At 53.3% G+C, this 12,573-nt stretch overlaps 1 protein-coding gene across 5 annotated transcripts in view; it reads left to right on the top strand.

Moving 5' to 3' along the window:
* Window positions 1-12,573, top strand: part of OTOF (otoferlin) — a 117,597-nt gene that overhangs the window by 61,327 nt on the left and 43,697 nt on the right. For all 5 annotated transcript variants that reach the window (XR_011676851.1, XM_071417161.1, XM_071417159.1 and 2 more), the window contains 6 exons: window positions 1,094-1,280; window positions 2,883-3,106; window positions 4,803-4,911; window positions 5,407-5,590; window positions 9,882-10,002; window positions 11,408-11,508. Coding sequence is in view for 4 of the 5 variants with exons in the window: in XM_071417161.1 (XP_071273262.1) it covers window positions 1,094-1,280; window positions 2,883-3,106; window positions 4,803-4,911; window positions 5,407-5,590; window positions 9,882-10,002; window positions 11,408-11,508 (926 nt within the window). In the remaining variant the exon portion in view is untranslated. The remainder of the gene's footprint in view (window positions 1-1,093; window positions 1,281-2,882; window positions 3,107-4,802; window positions 4,912-5,406; window positions 5,591-9,881; window positions 10,003-11,407; window positions 11,509-12,573) is intronic.

Genomic DNA, 12,573 nt, shown 5'->3' with positions numbered 1-12,573 from the left:
TTTTCCACTGCAAGAAAAACAACTTTAAGCTTAAGCTGTAACATTCCAAATTGTGTTGTTGGATAGTACTGACCATGATATGGTAATGAGATTAGTTGTGATAGGTTATAGGTAATAGCAAAGGCATTGATTGGCTGATTATATATTAAGATTTAATATATAATTAAAATAAATAAAATTTATTTAATTTAAAATATATAATGCAATGTAACCAAAACTAAAAGGTCTTCAGGCTTGCCGGCAGCTGGAACTGACAGCTGTAGGCGTGGCCCTGTCACCCATATTGGAAATCCAGGTTCTTTCTTGCTCCAAGGTCAGGGCGAATAAAACTCGGGAGATTCTGTTTTTGAGGTCTCACTCCGAAGTTTATTATCCTTATCTGTTACAAACTCACCAGATGTGAGCTCTCCCTCAAAAATGAGCTAAAATGGTGTTTATTCAAGGCTATTTAAGTCCAGTTACCCAATAAGCATTTGACATCTGTATTATTTATGCTTCTGACCCAATTATGATCACCCAAAACCCACAATTTCTCTAATTTCACCCAATTAGAGAAAACCACTCAGATCCATGAAGAAGAAGGTGTAAAAAAGACATCTAACCCATGCCCAAAATTCTTCATATTGGCTCTAACCCACACCCAAAATTCTCCATCAGTGTATCAGGACATTTTTCACCCAATTACAGAAAACCACCCAGATCCATGAAGAAGAAGGTGTAAAAAAGACATCTAACCCAGGCCCAAAATTCTCCATCTTGACTCCCATGTATCACCACATATTAAAACCCCAAATCTAAGTTTTTTCACCCTGTGATATCAGACTTCTAACCAACTCCACACCTGTAATCCCAGTGCCATTAATCAGTTTTGGAAGCCTTCTCCACGGCCCCAGGTCAAATGCTCTCCTGGGGGTCAGAGTCTGTCAGCACAGAAAGTTTAAAATTCTCAGCATCCCGGGCTCCAACATCCCACGACCCTGGACTGCTGTAACACCCTGGGTACAATAAACTGCATTTTGACTGCGCCTGGAGTCCCAGATCTCTCATCTCTTACTCAGCCCTTGTCTGATATCCGTCTCCTCTGGGTTCCCAGGGAAAGACGTCCATACAGAAGAGCAGCTACGAGCCCCTCTGGAACGAGCAAATCATCTTCACGGAGATGTTTCCCCCGCTGTGCAAGCGGATCAAGATCCAGATCCGGGACTCGGACAAGGTCAACGACGTGGCCATCGGGACCCACTTCATCGACCTGAGGAAGGTCTCCAACGAGGGGGACAAAGGTAACGTTGAGGTGGGGGCGGCATAAAAGCTACAGGGGCATTCCTTCGGCAGAGCTCCCGAAGTTGTCCGGGTTCGTTCACGCCCCTGGAATTCCTGGGTGCTCATCAGGAGGGACCTTGATGTCCTGAAATGTGAGAGGTTCCTGGGCCAACGCCCTGAAAACCAAGAATCGTGACAAACCTTCAGCCAATACCTGGAAGCAAAGACACCCCAGAACAATTTGCTCTTCCAAAAATTTCCGTGGATGGATGAGCGTCTGCGGGCAAAGATGGGAAACCAGACGTGGGACTGGAAAGGGACTAATGGGGCGTGGTGTCACCTGGCACATTCCTCCTTCCTCAAACCTCAAAATGGGGAATTGCCAAAGACCTGCCCAGTTCCCACCACTGCTTTGCCTGCAAATTTCCCCACAAAAAACTTCAGGAGGCTCAGGGGGGACCCTGTGGCTCTGCACAAGTCCCTGTCAGGAGGGGACAGCCAGGGGGTGTGGTGGTGCTCACAGGGGTCCCAGGATGAGGGAAGAGACGAGGATCTGACTCCGTATTTCAGAAGGCTTGATTTATTATTTTATCATATATATTATATTAAAACTACGTTAAAACTATACTCAAAGAATAGAAGAAAAGATTTAATCAGAAGGCCAGCTAAGAAAAGAAGGAATAGAATGAATTACAAAAGCTTGTGTCTGACTGAGAGTCTGAGCCAGCTGTGCTGTGATTGGCCATTAATTAGAAACAACCACATGAGGCCAATCACAGATCCACCTGTTGCATTCCACAGCAGCAGATAATAATTGTTTACATTTTGTTCTTGAGGCCTCTCAGCTTCTCAGGAGAAAAATCCCAGCAAAAATATTTTTCAGAAAATATCACGGCTGACATTTTGAAGGGCAACTTGCAAAGACACGGTGGGGTCGGGCTCTGCTCCCAGGGAACAGGGACAGAACAAGGGGAAATGGCCTCAGGCTGGGCCAGGGCAGGCTCAGGTTGGATATCTGGAAAATTCCTTCCTGGAAATGGCTGTTGATCCCTGGAACGGGTGGAGTTTCCATCCCTGGAGGGATTTAAAAGCCATTTGGATGCAGCAACCTCCATTTGGGGGACATGGGTTAGCGGAGGCCTTGGCAGTGCTGGGATCGGGTGGAAAAACTGCCAGAAAAATCTCCTGCAAATGCACTTGGCAGGAGATTGAGGTGAAAGACTTAAATCCTTCCACTCACTCTGGTTGGATACCAGGAGGAATTTCCGCATGGAAAGGGGGCTCAGGCCTTGGCAGGGGCTGCCCAGGGGGGTTTGCAGTGCCCATCCCTGGAGGCGTCCAAGGAATTCTTGGATGTGGCACTGAGTGCCCTGGGCTGGGGATAAGGTGGGGATCAGGCACAGGCTGGACTCGATGGTCCGGGAGCTCTTTCCCAACCCAAATCATCCTGGGATTCCCTGAAAACTGTCCCCATGGATGGCAGCAGCCACGCTTCCATGGACACACAAGAGCACGTCTGTGTCACCACAGAGCGACCAGGAAAGTGACGCCACCCACGGGCACCAAGACGCTCCCTTTTCCTTCTCCATCCCCTTCCCACCTACCCCCTTCCACCCCCGCAGGTTTCCTGCCCACCTTCGGCCCCGCCTGGGTGAACATGTACGGCTCCACGCGGAACTACACCCTCATGGACGAGCACCAGGAGCTCAACGAGGGCCTGGGCGAGGGCGTCTCCTTCCGCGCCCGGCTCCTGCTGGGCCTGGCCGTGGAGATCCTGGACACCACCAACCCTGAGATCAACAGCTCCACTGAGGTGCAGGTGGAGCAGGCCACGGCGGTGGCTGATGTAAGTCCCCCCCTCCCGTGACCCCACAGCATCCAGGGGGCAGTTTGGGGTTTACGGAATATGGGATTGTTACCTTTGGTCTCATAAATCGAGGATTTTCCTGGATCTGGAATGGGGTGGCCAGCAGGAGCAGGGAGGTCACTGTGCCCCTGTGCTCAGCACTGCTGAGGGCACACCTCGAGTGCTGGGTCCAACTCTGGGCCCTCAGTTTGGGAAGGACATTCCCAAGAGATCCTTGAGATCCTTGAATGTGTCCAGAGGGGGAAACGAGGCTGGAGAGGGGCTGGGAGCACAAACCCTGTGAGGAACCCCTGAGGGAGCTGAGGGTGCCATGGAGAGAAGGAGACTCAGAGGTGCCCCCATCCATCACCCCCCACACCCCCTGAAAGGTGCCTGTGCTCAGCTGGGGCTGGGCTCTTTCTCCAGCAGCACTGGCACAACCAGAGCACACAGCCTCGAGCTGCACCAAGGGCAATTTAGGCTGGATATTAGGAAAAAGTTCTGAACAGAAAGGGTGATAAAGTTCTGGAATGTTCTGCCTGGGGAGGTGGTGGAGTCCCCATGCCTGGGTGTGTTTAACAAAGCTTGGATGTGGCACTGGGTGCCAGGGTTTAGCTGAGGTGTTTGGGATGGGTTGAACTCGATGACCTTTAAGGTCTCTTCCAACCCAGTGATTCTGTGAATTCTGTGAATTTTGGGATTCCCAGAATCCCAGAGTTCCCAAATTCCCCGGGGACTGGGGAGGTGGTGCAGTCACCATCCCTGGATGTGTTTAGGAGAAGCCTGGATGTGTCACTGGGTGCCAGGGTTTGGTTGAGCTGTTGGGGCTGGGTTGGACTCAATAATCTTGAAGGTCTCTTCCAACCCAGTGATTCTGTGAATTCTGTGAATTCTGCGAATTTTGTGATTTCAAGTGTTGTCCCAGCTGTTCTGGATCTCACAGAGCAATGGAAGTAAACCTTGCAGGATCCCAGGTTTTAGGATCATTCCAGTGCTCACCTCCCTTAGGAGCATTGGGACGTCGTTTGTCACTGGCACAGCTTTCCCAGAGGAGCTGCGGCTGATCCATCCCTGGAAGTGTCCCAGGCCAGGGTGGACAGGGCTTGGAGCACCCTGGCATAGAGGAAGGTGTCCCAGCCTATTGAACTGGATGATCTTTAAGGTCCCTTCCCACCCAAACCATTCCACAGTTTCCATCATCTCCTCAACGCAGAGATGTTTCTCCAAGTGGGAATTACTCATGGACAGTGACTCATCCCCTAATTCCAATTATCCCACTCTTATTCTGATGGGTTTCAATTGGAAAACAAGGTTTCAATCAGAAACCAAGAAACCAGCCTCCTTTATTTCCCAGCCACAGGCAATGAAACCACCTGGAAACAGAACCATTCCAATTCCACAGGGACACCCAGGCACCTGGATTCGGGTGGTTTGATCAGTTTAGTGAACCAGGCTTGTACTCCTGAATATCCCTGAGAGCCCCTCCTGGGGCAAGGGGCGATGGATCCCAACACAGCTCAAAGTTATCTTTAATTAGAAATATTAAAATTAAATCTTTAATTAAGCACTCTCTACAACAAGCCAAGAGATGGGAGACAAAACCCTCCCGGTGCCTTTGGAAATGGCATCCCGAGGGATGGACCTGTCTCTCCCTCTGGGCCTGGCCCTCAGCCCTGGGATCTCTTTTCTCCGGCAGAACTGCAGCGGGAAGATGGAGGAATTCTTCCTCTTTGGAGCCTTCCTGGAGGCCACCATGATCGACAGGAAGATTGGGGACAAACCCATTAACTTCGAGGTCACCATAGGTTGGTTGGTTGGTTGTTTGGTTGGTTGTTTGGTTGGTTGGTTGGTTGGTTGGTTGGTTGGTTTTTGGGGAATTGTGATGGTGGTGGAAATCAGAACCCAAACTTTGGGGTGGGCTTTATTCCTGATTTCCCATTCCAGCCCCTGCTAGAGCAGGTTTGGGGAGCAGGGAATGGCTCCTCCATGGGCATGAGGGATGTGGGATCCCATTTTGTGCCTGCTGGGCTCCGCCCAGTGAGGCTGATCCCTCTCTCCCATCCTGGTTTCATGCTCTGCAGATGCCAGGGAATTCCCAGGGGATCGAGAGGGGGCAGGAGCAGGGCACGGACACCTCTCCCTAATTTCCAGCTCCTGGATGTGATTCCAGGAAGTCAATCTCCAACATTCTCTGTGATTCCAGCACAGAAAACTTTTGCCAGCCCGAATTCAATCCCAGAGCTGGGAGTTATAACCCTGGGAATCGATTCCATTTTTTTTTGTTTGTTTTCCTTTTTGAGGTAACTATGGCAACCAGGTGGATGGCTCCAGCAAACCCCTCCTGAGGAGGAAGAAAGAGGGAGGGGATGGGGACGAGGAGGAGTCGGAGCTGCTCCAGAATTCCAGTGATGATGAAGTTGGCGAGGATGGAGAGCTGGTTTCCGTTTCTTCATCCCAGCCCATGAAGCCCCTGGTCACGGACAGGTCAGTGTGTCCACCTGGGCATTGGCCAGTGTGTCCACCTGGGCATTGGTCAGTGTGTCCACCTGGTCACGGACAGGTCAGTGTGTCCACCTGGGCATTGGTCAGTGTGTCCACCTGGGCTCTGGTCAGTGTGTCCACCTGGGCGCTGGTCAGTCTGTCCACCTTGGCATTGGTCAGTGTGTCCACCTGGGCACCGATCAGTGTGTCCACCTGGGCATGGACAGGTCAGTGTGTCCACCTGGGCACTGGTCAGTGTGTCCACCTGGGAATTGGTCAGTGTGTCCACCTGGGCTCTGGTCAGTGTGTCCACCTGGGCATTGGTCAGTGTGTCCACCTGAGCACGGACAGGTCAGTGTGTCCACCTGGGCTCTGGTCAGTGTGTCCACCTGGGCATTGGTCAGTGTGTCCACCTGGGCATGGACAGGTCAGTGTGTCCACCTGGGCATTGGTCAGTGTGTCCACCTGGGCATGGACAGGTCAGTGTCTCCACCTGGGCACTGGTCAGTGTGTCCACCTGGGCATTGGGTCAGTGTGTCCACCTGGGAATTGGGTCAGTGTGTCCACCTCCATTGGTTAGTGTGTCCACCTGAGCACGGACAGGTCAGTGTGTCCACCTGGTCACTGGTCAGTGTGTCCACCTGGTCACAGACAGGTCAGTATGTCCACCTAGGCATGGACAGATCAGTGTGTCCACCTGGGCACGGACAGGTCAGTGTGTCCACCTGGGCATTGGCCAGTGTGTCCACCTGGGCATTGGTCAGTGTGTCCACCTGGGCACTGGGTCAGTGTGTCCATCTGGGCACCGGTCAGTGTGTCCACCTGGATTTGTGTGGTCAGTACCCAGTGTGTCCACCTGGGCACGGAGAGGTCAGTGTGTCCCTGTGGATTTTTGTGGTCAGTGTGTCTACCTGGGTCAGCGTGTCCACTTGGTCTTGGACAGGTCAGCGTGTCCACCTGGTCACTGGTCAGTGTGTCCACCTGGGCATGGACAGGTCAGGGTGTCCACCTGGGCACTGATTCAGCGTGTCCAGCTGGATTTGTGTGGTCAGTGTGTCCACCTGTTCACAGGCAGGTCAGTGTGTCCACCTGGGCACTGGTCAGTCTGTCCACCTGAGCCCGGACAGGTCAGTTTGTCCACCTGGGCATCTACAAGTCAGTGTGTCCACCTGGGCATGGACTGGTCAGTGTGTCCACCTGGGCACTGGGTCAGTGTGTCCCTGTGGATTTGTGTGGTCAGTGTGTCCACCTGTTCACAGACAGGTCAGTGTGTCCCCCTGGGCACTGGTCAGTGTGTCCCTGTGGATTTGTGTGGTCAGTGTGTCCACCTGGGCACTGGTCAGTGTGTCCACCTGGGCGCTGGTCAGTGTGTCCAGCTGGATTTTTGTGGTCAGTGTGTCCACTGTTCACAGGCAGGTCAGTGTGTCCCCCTGGGCATGGACAGGTCAGTGTGTCCCCCTGGGCACTGGTCAGTGTGTCCCTGTGGATTTGTGTGGTCAGTGTGTCCCCCTGGGCACAGAGAGGTCAGTGTGTCCACCTTGTGTGGCACCTTGGGACTGTCCTGGTTTAGGGACATGGGTCAGTGGTGGCCTCAGCAGTGTTGAGATCCCAGATGGAAAAACTGCTGGAAAAAATCTGCAAATGCATCCTACAAATGCAGGAAATTGGGATGAAAAGGCTCAAATCCTCTGCCTGGTGAGATGTGCCCAGGGAGGTCTGGATTTGCACAGCAAGAAACATAATTGGATTTAAGATTATGAGATTCACTTAAAGTGGATTTTAATCAACTTTTAGCAGCAGATAGGTGCTAATTGAATTCACTGTCTGATTTAATCAATTGGGAAAAAAATATCCAGTGAAGATAGGTGTCTCCCTGGAATTCCTTCCCTTGTTTCCATCAAAATCCAGCACAGATCTCCCTGGAATTCCTTCTCTTGTTTCCATGAATATCCAGCATGGAAAAATCCCCCTGGAATTCCCTCCTTCGCTTTAATCAATATCCAGTACAGATAAATCCCCCTAGAATTCCCTCCCTGTTTCCATGAATATCCAGCACTGAAAAATCCCCCTGGAATTCCCTCCCTTGTTTCCATGAATATCCAACACAGATAAATCCACTGGAATTTCTTCCCTTGCTTTTATCAATATCCAGCACAGATAAATTCCCTTGGAATTCCCTCCTCTGTTCCTCACCTCCTTCTCCAGCTGAATCCCAAGGGGAGATGAGGAGTTCCGATATTCTGGGGCCTCTCCCACCCAGTTTATCCAAATCATCTCCATCCTCTGGCAGCTGGGAAACTCAACGATGGGGCTCTGCTGACATCTCCTGGTGGGAACTCCCGGGAAGGGCTGGAGCTGGATTTGACTCCTGGTGATCCCAGGAGCAGCAGGGTTCCCCTTTCCAGGAGCAGCAGGGCAGGATTCCTCTTTCCCAGGTGCCGCACAGCAGGATTCCAGGAGCAGCAAGGTTCCCCTTTCCAGGTACAGCAGAGCAGGATTCCCATTCCAGGTGCAGAAGAGCAGGATTCCCCTTTCCAGGTGCAGCAGAACAGGATTCCCCTTTCCAGGTGCTGCAGGATTCCCCTTTCCAGGTGCAGCAGGATTCCCCTTTCCAGGTGCAGCAGAGCAGGACTCCCTTTCCAGGTGCACCAGGAGGATTCCCCTATCCAGGTGCAGCAGGGCCGGTTCCCCTTTCCAGGTGCACCAGGATTCCCCTTTCCAGGAGCACCAGGATTCCCTTTCCAGGAGCACCAGGAGGATTCCCCTATCCAGGTGCAGCAGGGTTCCCTTTCCAGGAGGAGCAGGATTCCTTTTCCAGGTGCAGCAGGATTCCCCTTTCCCAGGTGCAGCAGGGCAGGATTCCTCTTTCCCAGGTGCAGCACAGCAGGATTCCCCTTTCCAGTTGCAATGGGATTCCCCTTTCCAGGTGCAACGCGATTCCCCTTTCCAGGTGCTGGATCCTGGCTCACAGCCAGTGTTCCCAAAGCGTGGATCACCCTTCCTTTGGCTGTTCCAAGGACGGGTTGGGCAGGGCTTGGAGCAACTGGGAGGTTCCAGAATCCCAGGATGGTTTGGGTGGGAAGGGATCTTAAAGATCATCCCAGTTCCTGACACATCCCACTGTCCCAGTATTACCCGGCTGGGTAATAATTAGCATAGACTCCATGACTGCAGATTAATCTTTATTAAGAAACTCACTGCTTTTATGGACAGCTGTGATACAGCTGGACTTGATTGGTCCTTTAATTAAAACACCATTGCCATTGCCTAATTAAGAAACCATCCTTTGGTAAACGAATCTCCATAACACATTCCATGTGGTCACAAACACCACGTGCAGCAGGTTAAGATAAGGATTGTTTCTCATTCTTTTCTCTGATCTTCTCACAGACTTTTCCCAGAACCATGCCTGGGAAAGTCATCTCTTGCTCTCTGTGGCCAGAGAGCTGCTGCCACATCCCAGATTGCTCCAAACCCCATCCAGCCCAGCCTTGGACTCTCCCAGGATGGATGGAGCAGCCTCTGGGCACTGCACCCATTCCTTCTGGGCCTGGAATTGGGGATGGCCTCGGGAAAAACAGAGCCTCCATTCCATTAATCTTTTTTACGAAACTCATTGCTTTTATAGACAATGATGATGCACCCAGGTGATCCCAGGTGATTCCTAGTCCAAACCTGGACCTGATTGGTCCTTCAATCTAAACACCATCACCACTGGCTCATTAAGAAATCATCCTTTGGTAAATGAATCTCCATAACATATTCCATGTGTTCACAAACACCACGTGCAGCAGGTTAAGATAATAATTGTTTCTTATCTTTAGGTTAAGATAAGAAGGTTAAGAAGGTTAAGATAAGAATTGTTTCTCATTCTTTTCTCTGATCTTCTCACAGACTTTTCCCAGAACACTGCCTGGGAGAGTCGTCTGTTGCTCTCTGTGGCCAGAGAGCTGCTGCCACATCCCAGATTGCTCCAAACCCCATCCAACCCAGCCTTGGACTCTCCCAGGATGGATGGGGCAGGTGGAGCAGGATTCCTCTTCTTCCCAGGATGGATGGGTGCAATTCCCTGGGCACTGCACCCATCCACCCTGGGCCTGGAATTGGGAATGGCCTCGGGAAAAATGGAGCCTCTGCTCTCCAGGATGCAGCTGAGGCCGCCTCCTTCCCACTCTTGATCCCCCATATCCCTCCTCCCACCACGGCATTGCCTCCTGGGAGAGGGGTGGGATGGGGGCTGCTCCAGGCCAGGATTGTCACCCTCACAGAGCGTCTCTCCTGCCTCTTTTTGCAGGAATTACTTCCACCTGCCCTACCTGGAGAAGAAGCCCTGCATCTACATCCGGAGCTGGTGGCAGGACCAGCGGCGCCGGCTCTACAATGCCAACATCATGGACAAGATCGCGGACAAGCTGGTCAGGGGTGGACAGGGGTGGACAGGGAGGGGTGGAGGGGCAGGGGGACACTGCTGGGACATGGGGCTGGCACCAGGCACAGCCACAGCCGGGGGAAAAGCAAAGCAGGGATGGAGAGTGCCTGAAAAGGGGAACATTCCCAGTGAGGAATCGCCAAAATTCCAGCAGCTCCTTGAGAATTCAGAGGGTCAGATCCAGGTGTCCTCACAAAAGGGGACAGGGGTGGGGAGGCTGTGTCACCTGGGCTGGAGGGGTGAAGCCCTCATGTGGCAGGGCCAGAGAAGGGAAAGCTCCACGGAGAGCTCAGAGCCCCTTCCAGAGCCCGAAGGAGCTCCAGGAGAGCTGGAGAAGGAGTGGGGACAAACCTGGAGGGACAGGAGAAAGGGGAATGGGAAAAAATTGGGAAAGGGGAGATTTGGGAGGGATATTGGGATGGAATTCTTCCCTGTGAGGGTGGGGAGGCCAGGCGGCTCCCAGCTCAGATGGTCCCAGGTGATCCCCAGGTGATTCCCAGCCCAGGTGATCCCAGGTGGTTCCCAGCCCACCCAGGTGATCCCAGGTGATTCCCAGGTGGTTCCCAGCCCAGATAATCCCAGATGATCCCAGGTGATGCCCAACCCAGCCCAGATGATCCCAGGTGATCTCAGGTGATTCCCAGCCCAGGAGATCCCCAGGTGGTTCCCATATAAGCCCAGGTCATCCCCAGGTGATCCCAGGTGATTCCCAGGTGATCCCAGGTATTTTGAGCCTAGCCCAGGTGATCCCAGATGAACCCAGGTGATCCCCAGCTCAGCTCTGGTGATCCAAGGTATTCCCAGTCCACATGATTCCAGATGATCCCCAGGTGATTCCCAGCCTAGCCCAGGTGATCCCAGGTGGTCCCAAGTGATTCCCAGTCCAGCCCAGATGATCCTGAGTGATTCCCAGGTGATCCCCAGGTGATTCCCAGCCCAGGTGATCCCAGGTGATCCTAGGTGGTTCCCAGCCCACCCAGATTATCCCAGGTGATCCCAGGTGATTCCCAGCCCACCCAGATGATCCCAGGTGATTCCCAGCCCACCCAGGTGATCCCAGGTGATCCTAGGTGGTTCCCAGCCCTCCCAGATGATCCCAGGTGATTCCCAGCCCACCCAGGTGATCCCCAGGTGATCCCAGGCCGTTCCCAGCCCACCCAGGTGATCCCAGGTGATTCCCAGCCCATGCAGATGATCCCAGGTGATTCCCAGCCCACCCAGGTGATCCCCAGGTGATCCCAGGCCGTTCCCAGCCCACCCAGGTGATCCCAGGCGGTTCCCAGCCCACCCAGGTGATTCCAGGTGATTCCCAGCCCACCCAGGTGATCCCCAGGTGATCCCAGGCCGTTCCCAGCGCCCCGTCTCTCACGCCGTCCCCGTTGGTGCCGCAGGAGGAGGGCCTCAACGACGTGCAGGAGATGATCAAGACGGAGAAGCCGCACCCGGAGCGCCGGCTCCGAGGGGTCCTGGAGGAGCTCAGCAGCGGCTGCCTGTGAGTGACACGTGGGAAGGGCAGCCCTGTCCAGGTCCCTGCTCCCAGGGGAATGTCACCTCACCGTGCCCTGTCCTGGGGATGGTGGGAGAACATTCCACAACACTGGCACCGTGCCAGATTTTTGGGTGCTTCCATCTTGCACCCCAAACACCCCAAAGCAGGGGGGGACACCTCAGTCCTGCGGCCCCCACAGGCTGGTGGCCTGAAAGGTGCCTGTGCTCAGCTGGGGCTGGGTTCTTTCTCCAGCAGCACTGACACAACCAGAGCACACAGCCTCGAGCTGCACCAAGGGCAATTTAGGCTGGATATCAGGAAAAAGTTCTGTACAGAAAGGGTGATAAAGTTCTGGAATGTTCTGCCCGGGGAGGTGGTGGAGTCCCCATGCCTGGGTGTGTTTAACAAAGCCTGGATGTGGCACTGGGGGCCAGGGCTGAGTTGAGGAATTAGGGCATGGGTTGGACTCGATGGTCTTGGAGGTCTCTTCCAACCTGGTCATTCTGGGAGTTTTGGGAATTCCGGGAATTTTGTGAATTCTGGGAATTCCCAGAGACCAGGGAGGTGGTGCAGTCATCATCCCTGGATGTGTTTAGGAGAACCCTGGCTGTGGCACTGGGTGCCATGGTCTGGCTGAGGTGTTGGGGATGTGTTGGACTCGATGGTCTTGGAGGTCTCTTCCAACCTTGTGAATTCTGTGAGTTCTGTGAATTCTGGGAATTTTGGGAATTCCCCGGGGACTGGGGAGGTGGTGGAGTCACCATCCCTTGATGTGTTCAGGAGAACCCTGGCTGTGGCACTGGGTGCCAGGCTTGAGTTGAGGTGTTGGGGCTGGGTTGCACTCAATGACCTTTAAGGTCTCTTCCAACCCAGTGATTCTGTGAATTCTGGGAATTTTGGGATTCATCGGGGAGGTGGTGGAGTCACCATCCCTGGATGTGTTTAGGAGAAGCCTGGATGCCAGGGTTTGGTTGAGGTCTTGGGGCTGGGTTGGACCTGATGGTCTTGGAGTTCTCTTCCAACCTTGTGATTCTGTGAATTTTGGGAATTCTGGGTGGTACCTGGTGA

This window comes from Agelaius tricolor, unplaced genomic scaffold, assembly GCF_023055355.1.
Source record: "Agelaius tricolor isolate 1412-34295 unplaced genomic scaffold, bAgeTri1.0.p SCAF_68, whole genome shotgun sequence".
NCBI lineage: Eukaryota > Metazoa > Chordata > Aves > Passeriformes > Icteridae > Agelaius > Agelaius tricolor.
The sequence above is the reverse complement of the archived record's forward strand: the minus strand, read 5'-3'. Positions and strand labels throughout refer to the sequence as shown.